Source organism: Amblyomma americanum, chromosome 1 (genome assembly GCF_052857255.1).
Source record: "Amblyomma americanum isolate KBUSLIRL-KWMA chromosome 1, ASM5285725v1, whole genome shotgun sequence".
In the NCBI taxonomy this organism is placed as follows: Eukaryota; Metazoa; Arthropoda; class Arachnida; order Ixodida; family Ixodidae; genus Amblyomma; species Amblyomma americanum.
In genome coordinates, this window is record NC_135497.1 from 443,869,086 (window position 1) to 443,895,533 (window position 26,448).

Consider the following 26,448-nt stretch of genomic DNA (forward strand, 5'->3'; position numbering starts at 1 on the left):
TATCGTGTAATGTATTTGTGTATGTTACCTCTCCCCTATAATTTCTTACTGCTCCCTCACCTCTTTCATTTCATTTCTCCATTCTGCCTGCTATCCTTTATTTCCGCTGCCTCAGATCAGGCGCCTCCATAGTGATGACAGATGCTGGGGCTGGCAAAAATCGTTTCCTTTCTCTTGGTTTTTATTTTTGAATAAACAACAGTACTACTGCTACTACTGTCGGCGTTCATTGTGTTCATTGGTGTCGTTGACAACGTTCTAGACGCCGATGATTTTGAGGAAAGGAAGAGCGCATAACATGGCGCCCTGGGTCAGTGCACGCCTCAATCGCGCTTTGAGGTACGTCGATGGAGAGGGATGTGGGCTGCATGCATAAGCGCTGACAACGTTGTCGCAGGCCACGCGGCACTGCAGCTATAGGCCGCAGCGTTGATTGGGTGACCAACCTCGCATACTTAAGCGCTTAAGATTATCCCGTCGGGTCTACCCTCCGCCGGCTAAGACACTATACAAAGGGGAGGAACAACACCTCCTAAAGCTACAGACCAACACTTACAACAACCCACGAAGACTATACGCAGTAGATCCGGAGTCATTAGACTCACAATGCAAATTCTTCGGGGAGAGTAAGGCGGACCTGTACCATATGGTATGGGCCTGCGAACGAAATCAGGCGGCCACTGTTAATAACTAGCCAACGCAGGAAGGGTGGGAGGCAGCTCTGTCCAGCTCGGACCAAACGAGTAAAAAAATTGGCAGTGACTTAGCTCGGCTATGCCAGGATACACGTAGCGAAAGCTAGGCATAGCATGGTTAGCCTTGGATAATCTTTGATTCCAAATCCAGATAAGTCTGGTTGTCTAGCTATGCTGTCGCATTAAAGACGACACAACTGTGGTTGCGGCGCACGCGAGCTCTCATTTTCAATCCTCCGATATGTTATCAGGCATGCGACGCAGCTGGCGAAGCGAGCGGAGGCGAGCGCCACGATGAGGAACGCGGTGTGACGTCATACCAAACGGCTGCGGCGGCGAGTCGCTCGGTGTGACGTCATGCCAGATGGCGCGGCGAGCGCACAAAGCACAGTAACCCCGTCTCACATATCTCTGTGGACACCGAGCCGCTCTGTAAAGAAAGGGATAAAGGAGGGAGGAAAAGAAGAAAAAACTGAAAATTGAAAGTTGCATTTTGAGGAAAGGCGCGGCGCTGCGCAGCAGCGGAACACCTGTGGCTGTGGTGAACTAGAATACCTATCTAGTGACGCGAACGGAGGCGCGCGGCAGCGTAGCAGCTGAGGCAAAACGCCTCTCCTCGCCGCAAGGGGCGCCACTGCGCCTTTTACTAGCCCCGCGCTGCCGCTGCCGGGCTGCTTCTCACATTCGGAACGGCTCTCCGGGCGCTGAACTGGCTGAAACGAAGTGTTTTGTCTGCGTTCTACGTTTCGGCGTGGCTCCTCGAGCTGTAAACTCTGAGTGATCCGGAGAAAATCGTCTTGCGCGTGTGAAGTTCGTGCTATAAAGGCACTACAGAGAGGCACGATGCCGAAAAGGAAGACGGACGACTCCCATTGCTTTGCCCCGGGCTGTCGGAGCGGTTATCCAAGAGCTGCTAAGGCGTCTTTGTTCGCCGCTCCCACGGACGACGAACTTAGGAAGAAGTGGGAGCGCAATCTGCGAAGAGATGACAAACATTTCTCTGGGTCCTCAGCGGTCTGTGAGCGCCACTTTGAGCCCGAGTGCATATTGCGGGACTACATACACATGATAAATGGCTCCGAAGTGCGACTCCCCCTGGGAAGCCGTCAATGGCTCATGGTGCGGTGCCTACCCTCCTGCCTGAATGCCCATCTTACCTTTCTGCCCGAAGAGCGAAACAGAGGCCAGAAAGAAGGCCATGGAGCAACAGCAAGCGACAGGACGCACCGAATGAAAGTGTAGATGTCGCGCAGGAAGCGCTTCGTCAGCCTGTAACCGATGTTTTGATTTCCGAGCTGAACGCTCTAAATGAAGCTGCAGGCCCCACCGAGAGTGAGCCCTTCACAGTTAACATGCCTCGAGGAGTGATGCTTCCCTCAAAGACCTGGTGCCGGATAAATTGCGACAGTGACGCCAGCATGCTCTTCGCAACAACATCGATACGAAGAGACACAAAACTTGAAATTCTTCACGATAAATCCGTGCTGTTCCCCTTTGGATGCAGATGCTGGCCAGCAAATTTAGCTCCTATAGTGGCAGGCAGGAACGTCTTGATAAACTGCTCGATGCAGGCAACAAAGATGCAGCAAATGCAGTGCTCCCGAAATTACCCCCAGACCATTCCATTTGCACTGTGGCATCAAGTGACAGCCGGCTAATATTTTATATAGCTGGTTATGTGGCCAGGAAATGTGTCCTGAAGACGGGCTGTGAAAGCTGCCTCAATTTGCTTTTGTTGACCAAAGAGGCGGCTGGGAACTTAAACCTAGCCCAGTTCACTCGCATGAAAGACAACGGTGGTCTTCTGTATCCCGCTGCCGCCCTGTACAAGTTTGTAGCTGACCTAGAAAATGCTTTCACAACATGTTTTAGCCTCCTGGAACTACATGCAGACAGTATCATTGATATTGTAGATGTGGTTAAGGCAAAAACAGAGCTTCGACTTAATTGGCTGTTCAGACCACTGTGAGAATGTTGCAGCCGAGCTCACTGCTTTTTACATAACAACCCGCCTTCACTTTTTATGAAAAGCATCAATAGCAGCAACAACCGGAAATGTCAAGCTTAAGTACCTGAAAATGAGTCGATGCGCTTAGATTTGCGAAGTACCCTATTAGGGTAGCTGCAAGCCCAGCCTTGTTTCCACGGATGAAATTTCTATGTAACCTAATTTAGGCTGGTTACGTCAATAATGTGCCTGCCATCAAACCAATATTTGCTTCAGTTTTTCTCTTACATGTCCGCACTTGTCAATAAAAGTATAATGCTCGCCTCCCGTGTATTATTTATCAACCTGGCTTATGTCATGCATACACTGCAAGTAAAATTTTCCGAAAATTAGGTTGGAAATATTTTCAGTCATGGGTAAAATTTTCTGAACAAAATGCGTTTCTGAGGCCGCTTAACCGTCTCAGGTAAAAACTGATTTCCGTAAGACTAGATCACACGTAGCTACGTGCGCCTAGGTGCGCGCACAGATGATCGAATGAGGGTGTAGTTCTCTGTAATTAAGTCGCCGCGGTGGCTCAGTGGTTATTGTGCTCGGATGCTGACTCAAAAGACACCGGTTCGATCCTGGCCGCGCCGATCGCATTTTGATGCAGGCGATATGCTAGAGGCCGTGTACTGTGCGATGTAGTGCACGTTAAAGAACCCGGGTGGTCGAAATATCCAGAGCCCTCCACTGCGGCGTCCCTAATCGCCTGATTTGCTTTAGGATGTCATACCCCATCGGGCACCAAACTATAATCGCAGATAAATAATATCAGCTTGGCAAAAGATGCACCTAGACAACTAACATCCACCGGCAAATCCGTGAGCCTCTCTTATTGCCCGGTGCCCGTTCTCGGCAGCAGACGGCATGCGACAACGCAATTTTTCATCATCGCCGAAGTGCTCAAAGGGGCACGGCAGGGGGAAAAAAGGTGCCTATGAGGTTACGTTGAAGCTAGTTGAAGCAAATGGCATGCATGTTTATTAACTACAGGCGTATTAATGCGCCACACCGGAACAACGACTCGGAGAAACACACACAAGCTCCAGCGACGACGCCGCTAGAAAAAGTTGCAGTGGCGCCACCTGGTGGTTTCTACGCCAAACGGCACGCCCGCGCCTTTCCGTTCGCGCCACTAGGATAGTATTCTAGTTCACTGTACCTGTGGCTCGGTGCTACTAGTGGCGCATGCGCAGTTGTGACTAGGGAGCGAGAAATATCCGCGGCGATCGAGGCGCGCGTTGGGACGTCATGTGCTTGCTTGGAGTGCGGCCGCGGCGAAATCGCAAGTTCGCGGCCAGTAAAGCTTTCGCTTTAAAAGAACTCATCGAAAGAGCCCGGACAGCAGCTAGGCCTTGCAATGGGGTTCCGGACTGAGAGCACTAACCACCGCTACAACCTCCTAAACAATTTCATTAAAATATTTTCATCACCACCATCTCGCAATCAACAATTGACTGCCACCTGCCAGGGTGGCAGGGTGAAAAATTGAAATTTGGTTTTTGAGGAAAGGAAATGCTGCAGCAACTGTCTCACTTTTCTCGGTGGACACCCGAAACGCGCCGTAAGGAAGGGAGAGAGGGAGGAAAAGAAGAAAGGAATAAAGAGGTACCGTAGTGGAGGGCTCCGAATAATTTCAACCACCTGGGGATACTTAATGTGCACTTATATCGCACAGCAAACGGGCGCCTTTGCATTTCGCCTCCATCAAAACGCGGCCGCCATGGTCGGGTTCCCACCCGGGTACTCCGGCTCAGTAGCCGAGCGCGCTAACCACTGAGCCACCGCGGCGGGTGTGGCAGGGTGGGCGTGCTGCCTATCCAGTTTGCGGAACGCAATCAAAGCAGGTTTTAACGCGACAGCGTTGTCGCAGAAAAGCCGGTGTTGTCGACGTCGGCCGTGAGCGAAAAATCCCTCTCCTCGCTGATAGCGCGAGACGGCAGCGCGAGGAAAGGAGGGGACGTCTGTCACATAATTCGATGGACAACCCGGACCGCGCCGCAAGGGAAGGAAAACAAAATGAAAATTGATTTTAAGGAAAGGAAGTGACGCGTCTGACATATCTCTCTTCGGGCGCAGTGGGGCCGTGCGGGCACGCAGGAATCACGCGATGAGCGGCGAACAACGCAGCGCACATCCAAAGCGCGTTCACCACGAAGCTTGTGTGGGTGGTGGTGGTGGTGGAAAAATTTATTGCCAAATACCGAGGGGGGCAAACCCCCTAACATGGCACGAGACAACCCTTAGACGGATGTCCTTACAGGGCAAAGGACAGCCCTTGGAGGGCTATCCGCTTCAGGGCATCGGTAATTATCTGGCGCTGGTCAGCAGCAGCGGAGCTGGCCAGGAGAGTCTCCCAGTATGACTCCGCCGTGGTGGGGGATGGAGGGTGTGGGAAGGCAGGACATGTGAGGAGGACATGAAGGAAGCCTCCCGGTTTCCCGCAGAGCTTACAAGAAAGGAATTGATTGGGGTAGCAGGCATGAAGGAGAATAGGGTAGGGAGCAGTTCGGGTCTGGAGTCGGCGCCAGTGGGAGGCCTGGGTTAAGGTTAGGGAGGGAGCCGGCGGTGCGTAAACGCACCTGGAGTCCCGCAACTGGAGTCCCGTGCGTTTCGGCAAGGCGCCTGGCAGCGCTTCTATGTGGTTTGCCACTCCGCGCGTCCGTTTCACCGAACGTAGCAGAGCGATTTGTCTCGGGCAAGGCGTCGCGCCGTACGGGCGATGGCGTTCCGTGGACTCCCTGGCAGTGCTGCAACACGCTGTCGCGTTCCACTCTTATGGCGCGTTCACATTTGGACATTCGGCGGCGAGAGCGAGCGGAATCAGCTGCCGCGGCAGAGATTCCGCCGAAATACCCAGCGGATTAAAGGCGAAGCTTAAGCGTCCTCCAAATTTTTTGCAGTTGGATACCAACGCCACGCCACGTACACGGTCGTCCAGTTCTACCTTGGAGACCGCTCTGCGTGGCCAGCGTAAAGCCCCTCAATAGGCACTGATGATGATGAAACATTTATTCACCTATGAACACAAGTGCACGAAAAGTAGCACTCCTATCAAGTGCTTCCGCCCGAAGCCTTTTGTTCTAATGACAGCCATCTTGAAAAATTCAGAACATGGGCTGCGATGTTGCGGCGGCGAAGTTGGTTAGAAACTGGGGTTTACACATGAACAGTACTGCAAGACTGTACACAAAAAGATAGTCCAAACCGGAGTAACGCTGTCCGCTGTAGCGAAGATGGTCGGCAAATAAAAGTCCTTAACCGCCGAAACCATAGAGGGTCCTGCCCCGTCTCTTCAGAGCATAGACAACGTCCATGGCCGTCACAGTTTTTCTCTTGGCATGCTCGGTGTAGGTGAGGGCATCACGAATGACGTTTTCCAGGAATACCTTGAGCACACCTCTCGTTTCTTCGTAGATGAGACCGGAGATGCGCTGAACGCCACCACGGCGGGCGAGACGGCGAATGGCTGACTTCGTGATACCCTGGATGTTGTCACGAAGAACCTTGCTGTGCCGCTTAGCACCTCCTTTTCCGAGTCCCTTTCCGCCTTTTCCACGACCAGACATGGTAATCACAAACGGAACTCCCCAACACAGAGCAGCAAAGCCGTAGATAGCTACAATCCAGGAGCTTAATCACCAGCGCTGACCAGCGTAGCGTTCCTCTACACGAACCCTCGTGCGCTGGTATGGTGGCGCCACTGCTCCAGAGCAAGTGGCGCCACCTCACGCGCGGCGCGTGCAAAGCGGCTGTTCGCTGTAATGTGAGGCAGCGGGAGCCTTGAAATGCGTGCTCCCCGACAGCGTTAGCGCGTTAGAACAGGGCTTCTTTCCGCCGCTTTTGTGCTTTGCGTCGCATGCGCACTCACATACACCGTGTTTGTGTTGCAAATGAAAAGCAAAGCAATGAGAGCCAGTACCAGTTCTCGGCCGTGAGCGCTTTTTGTCCACCGGCGCCTTGGGTGCTTCTCCTGGCACGAGTGCCTCTGCTGGTAGCGCTTTGTTTTGGCTTAGTCGACACCCAAACAGTCATTGTGGGGGCGTTGTAAACAAAGAAAACTTTCGCAGGGCGGCCAGGCCACACACTTCCTCAGTAGTACGAGTCGTCTTGAAAGTGTGCCGTGAGGCGCCGGGTCAGGCATATATGGACACTACAACATTGCTCTGAGAGCTTAGTTGGTATGCACTGTAAAAAAATTCCGTACCTATAACGTAGACTATGTACGTTTTAAATACAGAACCACTTCTGCTTTCAATGAAACGTAGGGAATGACCGTATATTCAGTCCAGTATTGAAGGAAATGTCCGTGTTCCTCTGTAGTCGTTGCAGGGAAAAATACTAAACATTCAATTTAAGGGATCAAAACTTAACACGACAGGACGGTTGACCCCATCGACTATGTGTTGCACCAACCGCACTAATAACTTGCTTAAAGGCAGCAAAAACAGAAGATGCTTATGATGTGACACCACTTTTACACGATGAACTGCTGGCCCGCGGACTATAGGCATCACATGACGTCCGATTTTTTATTTGTCTGGTGTACTCTTAGCCAACAATGTCCGCAAACTAGCATGGCGAACGATCGTGAGCATGTCTAATGTGAATAACACAATGAAGAGCCGAGGAAGGGTGATAACGCATTATGTTGCTTCAAGGTTGAGTGATTGGTACAAATTGTGAGCAACGTTAAATAACAAAGGCCTTAATTTGCTATAATGTTAAAAGCTGACTTGATGAAAATATTTTTTGCTACATTGCTAGCCACATAATAGAGTAACATTTAATAAAAATGTTACTGCAACATTTGCTTTCTGTGAGAAATGCTGCGTAATGAGGTCAACTGTTAGAAAACATTTAGACACAGACAATGGTTGGACAACTTCTCCAAAGTGAAACTGAACACCAGCTGAAAGTACATTGCAAACATGATGAAAGTGCACAAGTTGAAAGCCGAATTTCCATCTGCCATTTGGTAAGGAAATAAACAACTGAGTAAACCAAAAGCATGGGCAAACAAATCTGTGAATGCAGTGCAATCTAGCAGTTACATCTTTGCTACACAACCATTAATCAAAAACACCAACTCCTTCATGGATAACAAAAGCACCGACAAAACAACATATTGCTCAATGCAATGTTTAATTTAGTAGGTACCTATTGCCGCCCATTCATGCCTGCTCTTCCTGCAGATAAATGAAACGCCACCAAAAAGCAGCGAGCAGCCATAATTGCTGCAGTGACAAGGAGGATGTGCACCATCGATGCTGTTCCCCCATCCTGAGTAGGAAATAATAGCAGTTTTTTCTGGAAATACTCTGAAAGCATGAATTTTCTATCCATCGTTTACTTAGCTTGCACTGACACGACCCATTGAGTACTCGGTACGTTTGACAAACAAGAGGCCAGCCGATAGGCACACAAGACTGTAGAACCTTGCTAACTTGCAAAAAATCAATGCACAGAAAGAAAAAGCTGACAAAAAAATGAGAAATTCCTTATTTGCACTTTTTATACAATACTAAGAATGTGGCTAAGATATGGCATGAACATTGTTTTTTTCTGTTCACTTACAAACTTTCCAGCCTGTGCTAGCATATTACTGTGATGTAAATAATGAAGCATGCCAGACTGTACAATATGCTGTAACACTTATGAAATACTCCCCTTCAAGGCTACCGCATGCCTCTTACATGCGGTAAAGTTTAAATCTGCCAAACTAGCTAGTCTGCAAGATGAGACGCCAAGCCTCTGACATCTGGCGATGTGTACCTCCCATGTAATTAGAGTGATTGGAGATGCTCCTTTTTGATGGCATTTCAGTTGCTGGGTGTGGAAGGACCAGATATGAAGGGCAACAACTAGACACCAACTTTTTAAGCAACATCACAATAAGCAATGTGCCTTAGCTTTCCTTCTGTCCAAAAAGGAGTTTAATTTTCTATGTTCTGTGTTCACATAACCGCTTGCATGTGCACATTTTGGCTTGCTGGAAGGTGCTTTCCTCTGTTAAGCTACAGTTTTAACTCTGGCCTCAGTCTTCTGCACCTTCTTAATTTTTTGCTAGCGTTCACCTTAAGTCGCGTACAAACTCACGCAGATCTCCACTTTTTTACGTTTCCAGCTGTCACATCTTCTCTGCCTTCGTCATGTCCACCACTGCATCCAATGCCTTCAAGTCTGCTGTGTATAATCATTTTAATTAATCTGCCTACACATGTATTTATGTTAGTCGCTCTCCTCTCTTCGATGCCAATTGGCCCTGAGAGTAAATAAGTGAAATGGTAGTCTAATCTAGGTCTGAGCAATCACGCATTATGTTGAGTTTATTTTACCACGTTGGCCAGTAGAGAGTGGAAGGAAAAAAAGCTGCTCAGTGGAGCTCGACATGCCTCTCGACCCCTACACTGGAAAGCAGCAGACACCAAGGCATACGTAATCACTAACGACAACAGAACATGACAGGTGTGAAGTAATTCAGTAACGTTCGTCGCATTTACCACAGTGCATACTCGCTGCTCAGTAATTTATTGCCTCATTACACATTCTTCAAAGAGAGTGTACAATTATGTGTTTTGTTTGAACATGGCACCACAGTACAATGGCAATCATTAACCTTGTGCCAACACAACATAAAATAAACTTCTGCCCAGTAAATGCATTGCTTACAGTGCCATCACGGCACCTGTTTAGAAAATAAGCTCAAAATATTAGTGACATTAAATTTGAGCAGACGGTAATTCCCCCACCCCCTCCCTAAAAAAAATGAAAAAGGGTGCTCTTCCGACGGTACGTTTGTACGCTGTAATATTTGCGAGTCCAACTACGTGTGAAATTCAGATATAAATAATTAACGCCAAAGCATTCGGTTGAATGCGAGGCGCCAGGGCGCGGGCAAACAGTAATCGTCTTCAGGTATCCACTGGTGCCACGCCCTGAGGGCCACTGCTCGGCGAATACCATTCATAGCCACGTTCACATCCAACAAGCTTGTCACAAACATCACACAGGTGATGATGCAGCAGCAGTTGTTGTTGTTGTTGTTAGCCTATCAAAAGATGGCACATACCCACACTGGGGGATCGGCCAAGAATCGGGTCAGTTCATCATTGCTGTTGGCCAGTGCTGAATTTTTTTGGCGTGGTAAACGGAATCATCCACCGAAACGCGCGTCGACTGTTACTCGCCAGATTCTTGCAGTCCCACGAGGGAGAGCAGCTTTTCCGTCGGCTTCAAGTCTCCTCTTTCGTGCAGGGCCACTGGCATTGTGACGCACATTCTGCATGATCGTTTTACTACGCACCGATGCCGCACGGGACAGCGAGCTGTTGTATGTACACTCCAATGCAGCGTTCCGGCCACACACATACACACACACATACTAAAGACACACAACGCGCAGGACGCACGCAGCGAACACGGAAGAACAAAAACCCATTCCATAGCGCCTGTTCATTCAACTCCACACTGCGCTAACTGCGCACATGTTTCCGACTGCGGGCTCGGCTAGCGCTTCGACTTCGCCATGGCTAGCCATGGCCAAGCTGCGCTGCCGCTGGTGGTAATAACGTTCATGCAACGAAAAGAAAAAACAATATATCAAACAATTCAGGTTGTCAGCTAAAAAAGCTACCGTAAAATTAAATACATCTTATATGTTTTTGCCGTTGTGCGCCTTTGCGACATCAGCGACGTGAGCTTGAGCGCGAATACGCGAATGGCGCTATGAATTTCCCGTGTATCCCCGTAAATTGCAAATGGCGTGGCTGCGCCGATAACTTTTAGACATGCTTGCAGAGGTAGTCGGTGCGAACAGTTGGAAGTTCAATCGACTGGAATTGCTCAAGGAAAGTCAGCGGCACTGCATTTTTATTGTTTCTGTGCATTGCGAGTGACTTTGGCGGCAGCCACTCGGCAACGTCTCCGGTTTGGCGAACTTGTGAGAAGGTGAGCCTTTTGTTCTCAAATTTTGAAAGCGGTTTTTTGTTTGTATTGTAACCCTGCGTCTCGTCGCATGTTATGTTCACGATAACGTCAGTACAACGTGCATGCGCTTTCTGTCTCTATTTAGAGTAATATTGGTCGATCAGCGTAAACTTTTGGATTCAATTAAGCACGAACTGTCCATGTTGGTACTGCGTGTCGAATATGTTTTGAGATGATTCTGAGCGGGAGATGGTGTTCTGATAATTTGTGTACTACCAGATATAGTCTAGAGATTTGAAACCATTTATCACACTGAAACAAAGTTGGAAAACTGTTTTGTGTTCATGCATCTGCTGTCCTTAAACTTGACTTTTCGGCAATCATTTGCATGGCTCCTTTGGATCTGGAAAATTGACTACTGTTGCTAGGGGTGCCTGGTAGCAGAGCTCCTGGGGACGCCCAGTGGGTCATTTGTTTGTCCAAGTGCCCAGTACCAAAGGTACCATTCCGACATTTTTTCCCAGTCCGTTAACCTCATATTCCTTGCAAAGATTACAGTATGTAATCAGGTAGTAAAAAAATTTGGTAACTTCTGCATATTTCAGAACAGTTGAGAGAAATGCACATGCAGCATCAGTATTCTCTCGGTAGAATTTCTGAGACCTGGATTCATTTCTTCTAGGACTGTGGCAAGATGTAGGTCAACTGTACATAAATTTATTTTCCTCTGGTGCAAAGTAAAGAGTGCAAACGTCATAAGACAAGTCTCTAGTCTGTTTCATTCTCACTGCATTTGGCCAAAGCATAATATGAAATGCTGTATGTTTTATGCCCTAGTTTCCTTTACTTTGAGCAGTAGATGTTGACAGTGAATAGCAAGGCAACTCCACTCGCTGACGGTTTTGCCTTCGGCAGCAAAACAGGGAATACCTTACCCCATGTGTTATCTCGACAGACTCAAAACTGCGATGGACAGCTGCGTCCACAGCTGCTATCACCTCCCAAGTGCATGCGCTCGTAAGACACATAATAACTCTGGATTGCCATTAACATAGCCTTGCTCATTGCAGTTGCCGATAAACACCTCATAAGTGGTACTATTATGCACTCTTTTTTTTGGCACTATGTATGAGCTTCTGTTCTCGCACTTTCTAGAAATAATGCATGCAGTTTGGAAGTGCGAAAAGGGAATTTACGTGTAACTATATTGTCATGTCAGTATGTTACAGCCAAATTGTACATTGATGTCAGTGCTGGTGGTTTCTTTTCATTATTTTAGGAGAGTGTTATAATTTTACCTATAGCAAATAATAGCCCTCACTAATTAGCTGATTTTGTCATGTCCAGTATTTTGATATGCTAAGCCACCAAAGCATGATTCAGAATGTTGTCAGAACTAAAGGCACTGAGTCTTTTGTGTCAGTAAAAAATGTGCTTTATACCCCTGTCACATGGCATTCCTCGAAGGCCTTTCCAGCAAAGGCACCATTTTTCACCAAAGGAGCGAAAGCTTAAAGGAGCAGCGATGCAGCTACACGGTGCAGCCCAAAGGTGAAAGTCGTTCAGGCTTAGCACCCGCTGCTATACTCGAGGTGGCTGAAGTGAGTGTTCTAAAATTAAAGTGGTGTATTCTGTTCATTCGTTGAGCTTTGACAATTTTTTTATTCTGATTGCTTCCTTAAAAGTACTGCAACAGCTACTCTCATCAGCAGGAGCAGGTTTTGTACGTGTATTGCCTTGGCCACCATGGGCGCTCGGTGTTGCCGCAACACTTTCTCTGTCTTGAAATTTGAACATAAAACATAAACACCCGTACAAAAACCAAAGCCAGACACACCTTTCGTATTTGAAAAAAATGTTTTCAAACATTATTAGCTTATCTATTTTTTTTATTGCTTTTACTTTTTGACTTTGGATGGTACTGCGATCACAGCTTCTCAAATGCCGCGTCTTCGGGCTCCGAAGGTCTTGGTTGAGCGCCTTCACCTCCAAGGCCCTTAGCGACAAAGGCGCAACATTTGTACCGGGTAGCTGCACTCCTTACACCTTTGGATATGATTCTCAAAGGCCTTTGCGGTGCCCGTGTGGCAGGGGTATTAGTGTGGTATGGCTGCTTGAACACCTGTCCCTGGTATCTCACAAACTGAATAAGGAAGGGAAAAGCCTCAGGGTGCTTGCCGACGTTTCGACAAGAGGACTTGTCTTTGTCTGGCAAAGTGTTCATCATTGGTGGGGTTTAAATAAGGTTTTCACTTCGAGGCGAAAGGCCTGTTGTGTGGGATGAGGGTGCGATATGGGAAGGGCGTTACGATGGGGAGCGTGAACCTTGACCAGGCATGATAGCTGCTAAAGAAGATTAACCGGTTGACCTGCAAAACTGTGAAAACAAAAAAGCCCAATTCAGTAGAAATGAATCTCGGGGTATGGAGTGTGGATAGTGGGCTTGAATGGCTTTATGTCCAGCCGCAACAGGTGGCTTGGTATGGCTGGCTGCCTTTTCCTGAAAAACTAGGATAAAGGAATTAAGCAGCATGGCAGAATAAAATACCAGGGGGGGGGGGGGGGCAAAATAATTTGAAGGAAAAAGAGAAAATGAGGGCAGGTTCGGAGAAAAGGCAAAAAGAAGGGGGAGGGGGAGGAGTATGGCAGCCAAGGTTCCGAGAAGTGATGTCAGGAGGTGCAGGGCGTAAGGTTAAAGTATAAGGATAAATTAAAGAAAGCAGGAAAGGAGGGGGAAATTATGGGTTGGGAAACCTCTGACCATGTGCAAGGCCTTTTCAAATAATTATGCCAATTCTGGAATGTACAGAGCTGGCCACATTTAGTGCAAACATGTGAGCGCATGGCCACACTCTTTAGAGGTCCACTGTGTGCGGCGCAGCCACTCATCGCTGCAAAATGGCGCAAGAGGAGATGCACCTGGATGTGGTGCTTCGTGTCATGTTACACTTCGATGTGTGGCAATGTCAGACACAGTGGCCCAAAGAGCACAGCCATGTGCTCGCGTGTTCGCACTAAGAGTGGACAACCCGGTACTTGATTCTAAGTTTCCTCTGTATATGTTGACCCCAGACGAAAACAAGTTGTCTTGTCGAAACGGCAAGCACCCTGAGATTTTTCCTTCCCTTGTTCACTTTTTGAGTGTCAAGAAACCATCTGCCTACTCTCTCTGTACCATGCACTCCACATCTTGTACGGTTATCTTTGTATGTATACACCAGTGATAAATCATGAAGGAAATCAAGGGATTTGTATTTGTATTGCTTAACACTTACTTTAAAGCTATATCATGAGGGTATAGTTGAAAATGTGCTACGGGGGCTTGGTTGTGTGTCGTGACTGGTTTATCTTTATCAGGGCTACTTGACAGCCACCATGAAACGCAGGCTTTTGAAAAGTCGTTCTTCAAATAAAAGAGCGGTTCCACTGTTACAATGGAAATGTTATTTGCTAAAAACTTCAATCATTGCAGTTCAGTGATTGATATTTTTCAAATAACTAACCTGAAGTTCAAAACCTGCAGAAGGAACTATGTAACTTCTTTCCTGCCTTAAAAACCCAGTACTTATTTGCCAGTTTCAGCAAGCAGAGGTCTGTTTCATGGCGCATACTTTCCACTACCTTGCATGAAAATTGTGCAGTACAGGCCCACCATAAAACTAGGGGCATAGTATACTGCTTGTATGCAACTACTTTGGCGTTAGAGCATGCATAGCATGGTCTTAAAGTTATTCTTTTCATTTGCAACTGGTTCATAAAAGGCCTATTCTGGCAAAAGGCATTTAGCAAAATTATCTTCGTCTGAATGCTTCTAAGGATAACTTTAGTTCATTCAGGAAAATATATATTGACAATATCTCTCAAAGGCATGATTGTCCATATTAGCTCTTGTTACTTCACAGTATTTAGTTTTATGCCTCCAGCATCACTGACTTGCATCATATGTTAAATAGATTAGTAAAAAGCTCGCTGTTAGTTTAAACCACAACTCATGATGGGGCTGTGCACTTTTTGTTGTGTTACATGAAATATACTTATGTGTGAAACAATTTCTTTCAGCTGCACCTCACATGATTCAAATTCCACCAGAAGAAAGGCTGCAACACAACATTGCTCACTACCTGTTGCTTTCCCAGCACATAACATGCGATAACAGCACGTAGCAGGTAAGATGTGAACAAAAAAAGTGCATGTATATGTTCCACACATGCATTTTGTGTACTGCCAACACTATGATATGATTAACTATGTCATGTAAGAGAGAGCACACAAATCATTTTTTGTATATATTGCAGCATGGTTATTTCAAGTTTTAAACTGGCCATTGAAACGACCCATTGTATCACCGCTGGTTACCCGGTGGCACTGGGGATCGAACTCCGCACCTCCTGCTTGCGAGGCAGATGCTCGGACCACTAGGCCACTCCTGCGGTCCCCCCACTGATGTTGCTTACACCAGGTGCTGTTAAAGTCCCGGTATGTATGTTAAATGCATTTTATAAAACCATTCACTTCCAAAGTACCATTTCATCTTTATAGGAAAACCACAGTTCGCCTAGCTAGACAAACCTGCTGCATACAAGCCAGCAGAAGGGTTGCACATACATGCTTCGTTAGGAAAACATAAAAATCAAGCAGAGCCTGCCCTTCATGGTGCATTATACCCTGATTTTGAGCAATGATCAAGATAGGCAGATGGTCATTTCATTGAACACTTGCATGATACATTCGTAGAATCGAAAAGACAAGTACTATTGCAAAATCTTCAAACAGTGTTTATTCTCAGAGAAAACATATGAAAAAAGTGTTGGATTAGTTATGGTGTACCTTGTATGGGGAAAGGGGCTCCCACTTTGTGAAAGGCTTAATTTTGGAATAACGACAGCATTTAGACTAGTTGGGTTACCATGTTTAGATAGTGGATGTGCTCAAAAAGACACTGGAAGTAAGCGCACTGTGTGGAAATCTCTTTCTATATCCTTGTCTTTTTGAGCGCTTTCACAATCTAAACTTAATTTTGCAAGAGAGCAAGGAAAACAAATATTTAAATTCTGATAATTAAGGATAAAAGATCATGTTTCATTGTGTTGCTTAAAGTGTACATTGTATCGCTATTGCTGTATTGCAGCACTTCTGTCGTGGCCTTGCATTGCAGCCTCTTGACTTTTGTTTATATAATAGGCAGTCCTTTTTTTCATTCGATTGCAACACTTTAGGAGTTACTACAGAGTTGCGTGGTAGCGAACTCTCTGATTAACGGTTTGCATTATTACGCCAGCATAACTTGCTAAGTGTTTCACTGCAGTCTTGTTACTAGAACAGCCTCTTGAAAGTATTCAGCCTGGTGGTCATTGAGGGTTACTGTTCACATATCAAAATGCCGGATCAGCTGTATACTCTTTACAGCTACCAGAACTATGGTACATTTCATGACATGCTGGCTGAAGAGTGCTGGAGCTCCAGACTGGGGATTTGGATGAAACAATTTTCAAATGTGTGCTCGGTATCACGCTGTTTTGTTCCAGTTGTGGAGAGGTTTTCTTTTCATATTTGTTCTGTCAAACATTTAAATTTTGGGCAATATGTTGTTGCCTTTATCTTGTGTTCTCTTTGTTGTTGAGGTTTAGTATTTTTGGCACAAGCACTCCACTCTATTACTTTTCAGTATAATTTAAAATTTGTAGGGCACGTCATGAAGAATAAAACTTCTACTTGAATAATCTGCATGTGTTTATGTTCTCATTGTTGATATAAAAACTTAGTTGAGACAGCTTGTATTTTAGCTCTGGCTAGAATTTTTAGGAGAGCCTCAGTAACATAATCACATGACCAACACAAGCTCGGTATTATTGTTTGTGCAATGAAAAACAGTTTTAAAATAGTTATTAACAGCTGTCAGTGTAGGACTGGCCTAAAATGTTTTGTGCTCTATGTAGCTCTTCTCTGAGGCAGGATTAATTCATCTGCACCTGCAGCCTGATACCGCCAAGATACCAATTCTTGGGTGAACTTATTTTTTTTTCACTGAGCAAACTTGCATCATCTTGAAGCATGGAACTTGAGCTGATTCTTAACAGCTCTAGTGTAGTGAATTTCATGATCCTCATTGCTTAGTTTACATTCACCTCAGGACAATGGCCTTTTCCAGTTTAATTATCTGTGTCTTGCACCAGCTACATGCCACACTATCAGAAATCACCTAATCTTATCTAGTGAGCTTATAATCAGCTATCTCCTGCTATATTTTCCTTAGGGTGAAATTCATTTTGTTGGGATACAATGCACAAGCTGTTTCCTGGCGTGGTGCTCAGCTTATCTGGAATGAAATGCTTGGGAAATGGGTCTCTGATTTCACCTTGAGTAGACGAAATTAACTTGTGCTAAGGCACTCTTTGGCCACAGATGCCCTTGTGCCATTAAAATCCATCAAATTCATTCTGTTGCCCTAAGATACCATTGGTGATTCATTCTCTGCATTGTATGCCCTGGCCAGATCCATTTTCTTCTTTTAATTTCTGCCAGAATATTAACAACTTCCTTGTTCATCCCTGTTATGGTTTCACTCGGTCAGTTGTTCTATTAATAATTATAATCACTTTATTGAAAACACATTTTGGGCTAAATGGCATCAAGTTTGCCACTCTGCACAATGATATATATGTTTGGTCTTGTATGTCTTTACTTGTGTGGTAATGTTCATTTTGTGCTCACTGTCTAAACAACCTTATTTGCCTATGATATCCTAAGCCCTTCTATACCTATTTTCCTTCCCCCTGGCTCTTTCTCTTTTCAGTCATTCCTCCTCTTTCCTTTACACCGGCCATTGGTCACAAGGCTGCTGTGGGAACGACAGTCAGCACTGGGCCCTTTTTTGTTCATGGAACCTGCACTGCTACTATTAACACTAATAGTACGTTATCAGTATTTTTGTGATACTGCATTTATTGTTATTTATGAAGTAGTTGGCTAAGGCATTGGTAGCAGTGTTGTATATTGCAATATATTATGCATATATCTCACTTGCAATATATCAGTGTGTTCACTATTACACTACCCTCTATTTCTTTCAGTTCAGTTATTTGGCTATAGACATATTGTGCTGCTTTCCTAGTTTAGTCCACTCAAACTAAAACTTTGCTCTTTGTGTCACAGGTAGAATCTACAATGATTGCTGCTCTGTGTCTTGTAAGCAGGAGGCAGTGTTCAATGGAGCCACGAACTTTCCTTGGAATTGAAAAGCCTTTGCCGTATTATGCGCTGAACCACGAGTGTGAAGAGGAAAATGTCATGCCTTGGATTTCTGCAGAGGTGAGCCATTGCGGTGAATCCACCAGCGCGAAAGACAGGGATGAGAAAGGAGACAAGACAGGTGCTGACTCGCGACTAAAGTTTATTGGCGTGAACAGGGAATATATAAAAAGCCAAGCAATACCATAAACCATGTAGTTACAGATAAGCATACAGGACAACATGAGTCAAAAATCGCCCTCAACATTTCCCTGATCGAGGTAGTCCAACTCATTGTGTGTTAACACGATAGACAAAACACACATTTTTCACGGAGTCATAAGATGTGTCTAGCCTCGATAATCTCCCATTTAATCTCTCTGAATTTACTGACAAAATGCGTGTTGCCAAAAGGAAAGGGTAGCAGACTTCACATCCCATGCAGTGTACAGCAGAATTACCCCAACCACCTAGCCAAGCCCCTACCCTCTTGTGTTCCTGTAGTCTTATATTCATACACCTTCCAGTTGCACCTACGTAAACCAGACTACAAGATAATAATATTTGATACCACATTCATTTTACAAGGTACATATACATTTCACTCTACACGTGTACTTTTCTCGAGCCACATTCACAGAATTATTCTTAAAATTTTACATGCTTTAGACAACGTATTAGGGGCCGAGAAAGCCACTTTTACATCATACCTTCTGGCCACATTTTTCAAATTGTGCGACAATTTATGTACATACGGTAACACAACTGGTCTTTTGGCATCTCGCTGGCTGGCCCCAGCCTGTTTGTGCCGGTCACCGCAAAACTGTCTCAGCTTCTTTAACAATTTATCATATGCTCTTGCAGTAACAAGGTTTGGAAATCCTGCGTTCGTTAACCTTAAAATCTGCTCTTGGAAACTAGTCGTCATGCTGTGAAAGCATAATTTCATCAATTCTGAGCCCGCGCTAGAAAGTGCAATGCTATCTTTCACTAGCTTGGAATGGTCGACATGTAGCCAGGTAGCAGCTTAACACTTGCCAGCACACATGAAGTGTGCTGAACATCAAGGTAAGGTCCAGAAACCACAGCTCTTTTTCTTGGGACATTTGCTCCAAGGTAAACCTGAGATAAAGGCCTTGCTCCTTAAACAACTTGAGAAGATGTACAGGTCCCGAACTATCACAACCTTTATAAAAAACCAGAAAATCATCGACATAGCAAAAGATCTTTCCCCCAGCCCATGCACATTCTGGACAGTTATTCTATCCACCCTACTCAAGAAAGTATTGCTTAGCACAAGGTCAACCTTTGAACCACTACATATTCGAGACTTTAGAACACATACCGCACTGCACTACTCTACAAACATGCTCTTCAAATAAATGCTATTCAATAACATGCTCTTCAGATAAATTTCAGAAAAGGATTCATGCAAAATTATCTCTGGTTATTTGCAAAAGCATCCGTGTACTTCGCATCTTGAAGATCCATTTCTTGTAATCAATTCGCAGTGTGGTTGAGTATCTTAAGAATGACAATCCAGCTGATTGTCTTGTGATTAGTGTCGATGTAGAACTATTTTATTCTATCCTGTATGAAGATCTTGTGAAAAGCTTATGGATGTGTATATCGGAGCACAACGATGAGCTCGTCTTTAGGAACGGGTGTGTAACATAAGTCTTTTTTGGCACTTGCCTCCTTTTATTTGAAGTGAAGAGCATGTTTGTGGAGTATGGCAGTGCGGCATATGTTCAAAAGTCTGCTAAATGTATCGATTCGAAGGTTGCCCCTGTGCTAAGCAATATTCTCTTAAGCAGGGTGGAAGGAATGATCGCCAAGAAATTGCATGGGCTGGGGGAAATCTTTCGCTACGTCTATGATTTTCTGGTCTTTTACAAAGGTTGTGATAGTGTGGGACCTGTACATATTGTGAACTTGTTTAAGGAGCAAGGCCTTTCTCTTAAGTTTACCTTGGAGAAAATGTCCCAACAAAAAGAGCTGCGGTTTCTGAACCTTACCTTGATGTTCTGCACACGCCATGTGTGCTAGCGATATTCACCTGGAATAAACGACCTATGTGAACCACATTGATATACTCCTGTAACTTGAGAACCGGTGCCCACAGCTCCATGAAACTTGGTAGTTCTTCAAATGGTTATGCTGTGAGCCCACACTGAAAATTTCATTCAGATATATAAGAAACAAAAAAGTTGGTGTTCAAGGGTAGCCTCCCCCCTTAAGGCTGGTTAACATGCAAGCGACAGCGATTGAGGGGAGAGTCTCGAAAATTTCCAATTTGTTGGAACCTCCCCGCTCATTGCTGCTACGGCTCAAAACTGGTTTTTGCGCAGCGGCAGCAGGATTCGCTAGCACTTTTTCTTGCATGTGAAACAGGCTTTCCGTGACCTGAAGTCCAATTTCAGAGACTTCAGTCACCATTCAGCTGTTAAAAATGAAACGTCGTCTGAAGACATTCAGTTACATTTTATATACCTGGTGTAGGCGAATTCGATATGCTATTTTCTGTATAGGTGGTATGCACTGACTCACAGCCGTGCTGTGGAGAGTCACAGGCGGCCGCCATGCTTGAGGTGCACATGGCAGATGAACTCGTGCTCAGCAAGCATGTTTTCTTTGGGTGTTGCATTTAGACTGCTAGTTGGAATCCGTGTGTATCAGAGATTCAGCTGGTAGTCACCGGCCGCGGTAACTGCGTGAAACTACATCGTAAACGAATGCCACTTCCATTGGGCAGCTGCGCTTGTTAGTGCTGCTCAAACGGGAAGACGAGCGCATCAACGAAAGTTGGTCGCGGGTTTGTTTTCCCTAGATTGTGCGATTGAAGCTCGGATAGTGGTCAGTCACGGCAGCGCTTCCATGACTGCAGGGCTGCATGTAGTTCAGGCACATTTACGGAGATTGTGACTCGGTACAACTAGTAGCCTGCAGTACTCCCTGCATAACTTTTGACTGCATTTCTGTGTAGAACCCTTGATATTCGAGCTCTACTACATAAAGCAAACGCAGGATGTTCGCAAAAGTTTGCTTAAAGGATGTGACCTCATGCTTGCTTGGATCTTGAATTCTCGGGGCATGTGCTTCGTTTTTCGGTGGAGTCTTGGCCACCCGGGCAGTGTCTTTCATCGTGGACGATGTGAAATCTGCGCTTGCGTCAGGGTGATACTGTATGGCTCGTGAGCTGGTGCAGCAACCTTGGTTTCTACCAAAATAACACACTAATTTATGCAGCTTGCGCTGTGTTGTCGGAAGCTGGCACGAAAGAGACCACGCAGCACGAAATATGAAGTGTCAGCTACTAGGTACTCTCGTGTCGAATTTTGCCAACACTGCGTGCACAGTGCCCAGTTTGCTGCCTTGTGAGTGGCCGTGGTGACAATCTTATGACCACCTTTGTGCAAAAAAAAATGACAGCTCCTATGTGGTAACAAGGCTTCCCAAGTTTGGTCATGTTTATGCGTTGTGCGCCGAGGATTCCCACACAAGAAGAATTGGCTGCTTTTCTAGAAGATTTACCCAGTGTGCTCATGCACCACACACACCCTAGCGAGGCAGGAAATCCGATCACTTTCCCGCTAACGTGTCTGAACTACATGCGGATCTCTGGTTTCACGGAAGAGCTGCTGTCATTGACCACTATCCGAGCTTCAATCCCAGAATCGAGGGGAACCAAACCCATGACCAACTTTCGTCGCTGCACCTGTTTTCTCAGCCCGCTTGAGCAGCTCTAACAAGCGTGGCAACTGCCCAATGGAAGCAGCGTTCGTTTACAAGCTATCTAGTTTTGTACGGTTATCGCGCCCGGTCACCACCGGCTGAATCTGTGATGCACGTGGATTCCAAGTGGCAACCCGACACGCAATGTAAACATGCTTGCGGAGCAGAAGTTCGTCTTCTATGTGCACCCCAAGCATGGCGGCCGGCGACGTACAGCACCGTGGCACAGCTGTGCGACAGTGCATACTACCTGTACTAACGTCTTGCCTGCTGTTCCTAAGAAAACATGAAAAATTTGGTGTCTGTAATCCTCTAAGGCCAATTCACCACGGTCAACTGGAGAGGTTACATTGTTAAATATTCCGAGACAGTTACGCCCCCTCCCCCAAGACGTCTTCACTGCACAACATTGGGAGCCGCCCACTGCGTCTGAGGGAAGGACGCCTCGGCCGCTTCCAAGAACAGTTGGGAAGCGCCCATTAGTCCCTCTGAGGGAAAGCGGTGTCGATGTGTGAGGGCCGGTTGCGCAGAATGGACGATCGCATTGCCAAGGTCAGCAAAGCCAGACACTGCTACCCCGGAGAAGCGAGGCTCCCGTTTCGACGCTCTCCAGCTAGTGTTTCTTTTCGCTTTATGTAGTGGCAAATAAATCCTAGTTCGTTGTTTTTAAAGATATTGTTCTCCCGTATGTCATTGAAAAACGAACATACGTAACTAGTTTGGTCAGCAGCCCTCTCTGTAGTGCAAACAACGTGCCATCGAAGGAGCATGGCCCAATGTTCAAAATTGTCCTCTTTCGTCTTTGGATGGGTTTTGCTCGTGACTAGCTTGTCCGCTACCTCTCTTCTCCTGATTAGACTCCTCGGTTCACCTTATGTTTTGCCCTGCAGACCAGAAAGGTGCGCTTATGGCATAGGCTTGGAAAAGATTATTCATTATGTGGCAGGGCTTTAAACAAGGCTTGCATGCACACCCACCCCCTTCTTCTTTGTGTGTGTGTGATGGGTCACAGAGCCCCTGAGCCAATCAGTGGCACTGCAAGAAATTTCACAGTGTTACATCAGGTTTGTATATTGCCTTTTAAAATGGTACTTGCTGATGCCATTGGGAGAAAGACCGTGCTTATATGCCATGGTCTCCATGAAGTAAAAATTATTCAGTGGTAGTGTGTGCTGTGGTATGTCTGGTGTGTGGTATTTGTTCGGCTAGTAATACCCCTGTCATGCACTCAAGTTAAGTGCACTTGCGGGAGGAGTGCATTCCGGCACTTCGAATGACGCTGCTAAACAGGGCAGCAAAGTGTCACTTGTAGTAACAAAAATGGCGACAGAGTGAGCAGAATTTTCAGAAAAGCAGATGAAAAAGCAAAAACCTCTGATGATTTATTGCTTGATGCGATAGCACGAATAAAACTACCGTAGACAACTTTAAAAAAAACAATGAAAAGGCAAGAATCAGCCAAAATGTTTCTAAGAAGGCCTCTCCAGAATTTTGACAGCAAACAAGATGGTAGCGTGTAGAGGAGTTGCATGTAATCTGGTTCCTTTGATGTGTTTTGCTTCTCGGTATAGCAGAAATCCTTGTTAAAAACTTTTACAGGAAGTAAAATAAAGCTGTAGGTGCTTTTTATGCATTACATTTTATGCTTTCGAAGTCTACACACCTGGCCAGAAAAGCGTGTTCCGTAAGCGAACTCCAACCGAACTGCAGTCTTTTGTGGATGACACTCCACCTACACTGTTTTGCTTTGCCACAGTGCACTTATGGCGAGTGGCACACCCCACAAGCGATCTTGGCTTGCGCACTTGACAGGTGTATTACATGTGCGTTCTGATGCTGTGCTTGTCTCCTGTCTTGTTTCACTTAGCACAGGTGGCAGCAGGTGAAAATTTGATGCAGGTTAATGCAACTTGTTCTTGATAGCTATCTTTTGATTGCAAACATTTTTGCTTTTTTGTATAGCCATAATATTGAATATCACTTTCTTTCCTTATTGCGTTATTGAGCATCGCTAGTCTGCTAATGACTCTGTGCTCAGATTTTGAAACCTGCCACGTTGCTTATGGCTGTGCTATGTGTCCAGCTTGTAGTCGAAGAACCTGAGTTTCGTTTCTGGTGGTTTTCTTTTTTTTTCCCCGCAAGGCGTCATTTTTGTAACGCGCTGCGAAGACTGCAGCGCTCATTGCCTGGTAACGACAACTTCGCCGCTAGACTTTGGAGCCCTCCAAGTTGCTTACAGCATGCTGCATCATCTGGCTTGTAATTTAGACAAACAAAATTTCATTTTAGATGTAGCTCTTTTGTTCATGTGAGGCGGCATTTTTTTTAACGCACTCCGAAGACTCTGTAACATCCAAGTAGCTGGGCAGCCTCCGCATGCACGACGTGCGCTCTGAAATATCGCAAATCTAAGGACTCCACTGCACAGTATCTGCAGTGCTGCAAACTACTTGTGAAGTAGGGTATAGTGTTTTTGAGTAAAACATTCCACCACGTTGAAGAAAGTGACAGTACCAGAGATAGGTGCGCCGTAAAACTTTGTAATGTCCATCTTTTCTTGTTTTGGCAGAACGAACCTTTTTTTTTCTACATGAAGTGGCATTGCCATTCTGTCTATTAGGGATTTCAAATGTAGCCGGCATCACTGACTTGAGAAGAACAGGTAGCCAATTTGGGAAAATTTTTGAAAAGTCATGTGCACAATCATAGATACCTTGCCACAAAGGGTCATGAGATGTAATAACTGATCTGGATAACCTGCTCATGTTAGACTGATTAATTTGAGTTCAATGAACAATGTAAGCCTTCGCATCAGTGCTTTGTGCATTCACTCAAGGGAGTCACAGATGTTACGCAATTTTTTGGAAACGAGGGATACCAAATGTTCTGGCCTGCAGTGACTTGCTGAGGTGCACAGTAAGGTTTATTTACAAGTATGTCGTACGACGAATTGATTTTTAAAGGGTGGAGGCAAATTTTTATATCCTGGCAAGGTCCTACCCTGTAGTCGTAGAAATAAGTGGAAAACTGGCTTTTTTTTTTCCAGAAATTTGCATTTTAAATATTACATAGAAAGGGAAGTACCAACAGTAGCGATGTGCTATGTTAAAACTTCGTTCCTCTGTTGGGTTAACATACTGTAATGAATAGTGCCTAGTATGCTATAGAGTTTTGTTGGAATAAACTTTTGGGGCCTTGTGGTCAATTAGTGTCAGTGTCTTCTAGGTTTAATGCTGTTTTCTTGTTTGTTGTTTAAAATGGTTTGAAAGGACATGCATAACTAACACTGCTGCTGTAATACTGCAGCACTGCTACTGGTACAGAATACTGGAAAAGGGAAGTTGCACGTGTATTTGTGATAGTTATCGCTCGTATTAGTGCTTCAAACTGCAGCTTTGTGGCTCGCTGTGTTAGCGCCACTCTTTTGGTGGAGTGCTTCAGTGTTGAAAAAAGTTTTCTGCTGTTAACTCACTGCAGTGGGCAGACATGTTCATGTGGGTAAAGGCAGATTGACACAACAGCCAGTTCGCTCGCGGGCCAGGCATCACATGATGTTCCACTTCTGCTTTGTGATGCTCGCGTATGGCCCAGGTAGGGTGAAAGGCCGTGCCCATGTCTAATCTGATCATCACCGCTCCTCGGGGCTTCACCTTTGCGCGCGGCATTATGCTCATTAGACATGCTCATGATCATTTGTCGTGCTAGTTTGCCAGCATTGTTGGCCAGCAGTGAACAACCAGACGGTCCGGGACGTCGCATGACTCCTAGTCCGCAGGCCAATGGTCTGTCGTGTAAATCGTCCTTAAAGGGCCCCAGAAAGGGGCTCTTAATAATATTGCGATATGTCTGGGGTGTCAAAAGACGCCGCCATATTTAACCTTCGGCAAGAATTATTTTAATGCATTTTGTGGAAGCTGAGTTATATGCGGACAAAATTCGAACTTCCACATCTTTGTGTCTTTCCCTCTCCTCTCGCACGCCAGAACAGCAGCGCTCCTCCGACGGCCCCACCCTTCGACTCCTTGAAGTTTTTCGCATGACTTTCGTCATCCATGTCCTAATCTTTTTTGTGCAACTTTTAAGTGTAGCATCGTTCTGGTACAATGCATATAACAAAATTGCTTCAAATGATAATTAACTGAATGGCGTCTAGTCTCATTTGTCAAGCAGATTCAGACATGTTTATGGTCACCACTCAAACAATTGCACTTCATATTTTTTGCTGTTTAAAGAGATGCACATCTCGATTAAATGAGAGACCTTGTATATACAATGTGGTTGATCGTGTACCTGGTGTATTGCAGCCGGGTGGTGCGAAAGTCCATTGCACGGGTGCTGACAGTCATCCACCAGACACAGAAGGAGAACCTGCGGAAGTTCTACCGGGGCAAGAAGTACAAGCCCAGGGACCTGCGGCCTAAGCTGACCCGTGCCAAGCGCCGTGAGCTGACGCCTCATGAGAAGCGGCTGCGCACACGCAAGCTGACCCGCAAGCTGGCTGCCTACCCACCCCGCAAGTTTGCCCTCAAGCTGTGAATGTTGCTCGATGTACAGTGACAACCAACACAGTAAATAAAGGGGTCCATCGTCCAACCAACCTATATATGTGATGTGATGCTGTTGCTCCTCAGTTGAGCTCAGAAATGCATTGCCTTTGCAAGAGTTGCATGGTGCGGATCTTTGTTGGCACAGATACCTAGATGCAGCATGCAAGGATGCCTGCCTTGACTGCTGCACCTGAGAGTGTTCTTAAGGAATGCAGTGGCAAAGGAAAGAAATAAAAGATTGTGCAGGGTCAAATGTATTTACTCGTGTAATTTGCACGCTTTTTTTTCTTTAAAGCTTTAAAAGGGGGGTGCGCAAATTACG

The 26,448-nt window shown here is 45.7% G+C and overlaps 1 protein-coding gene and 1 long non-coding RNA gene across 3 annotated transcripts in view; both read left to right on the plus strand.

The window, feature by feature from the left end:
- RpL35 (Ribosomal protein L35) overlaps nt 1-26,180 on the plus strand; it is a 170,538-nt gene extending 144,358 nt beyond the window's left edge. Inside the window, exon 3 of the mRNA XM_077650556.1 lies at nt 25,884-26,180. Coding sequence (XP_077506682.1) covers nt 25,884-26,115 — 232 coding nt within the window. The 3' untranslated portion in view covers nt 26,116-26,180. The remainder of the gene's footprint in view (nt 1-25,883) is intronic.
- On the plus strand, nt 5,662-18,969 carry LOC144115929 (uncharacterized). Of its 2 annotated transcripts, XR_013311616.1 has the most exons (6): nt 5,662-10,638; nt 11,046-11,116; nt 14,677-14,783; nt 14,913-15,093; nt 17,411-17,527; nt 17,770-18,943. It is a non-coding gene; the product is annotated as an uncharacterized LOC144115929 (long non-coding RNA). The 2 variants fall into 2 exon arrangements; XR_013311617.1 differs by lacking the exon at nt 11,046-11,116 and having other exon boundaries at nt 10,419-10,638; nt 17,770-18,969.
- Nucleotides 26,181-26,448: the final 268 nt, after the last annotated feature.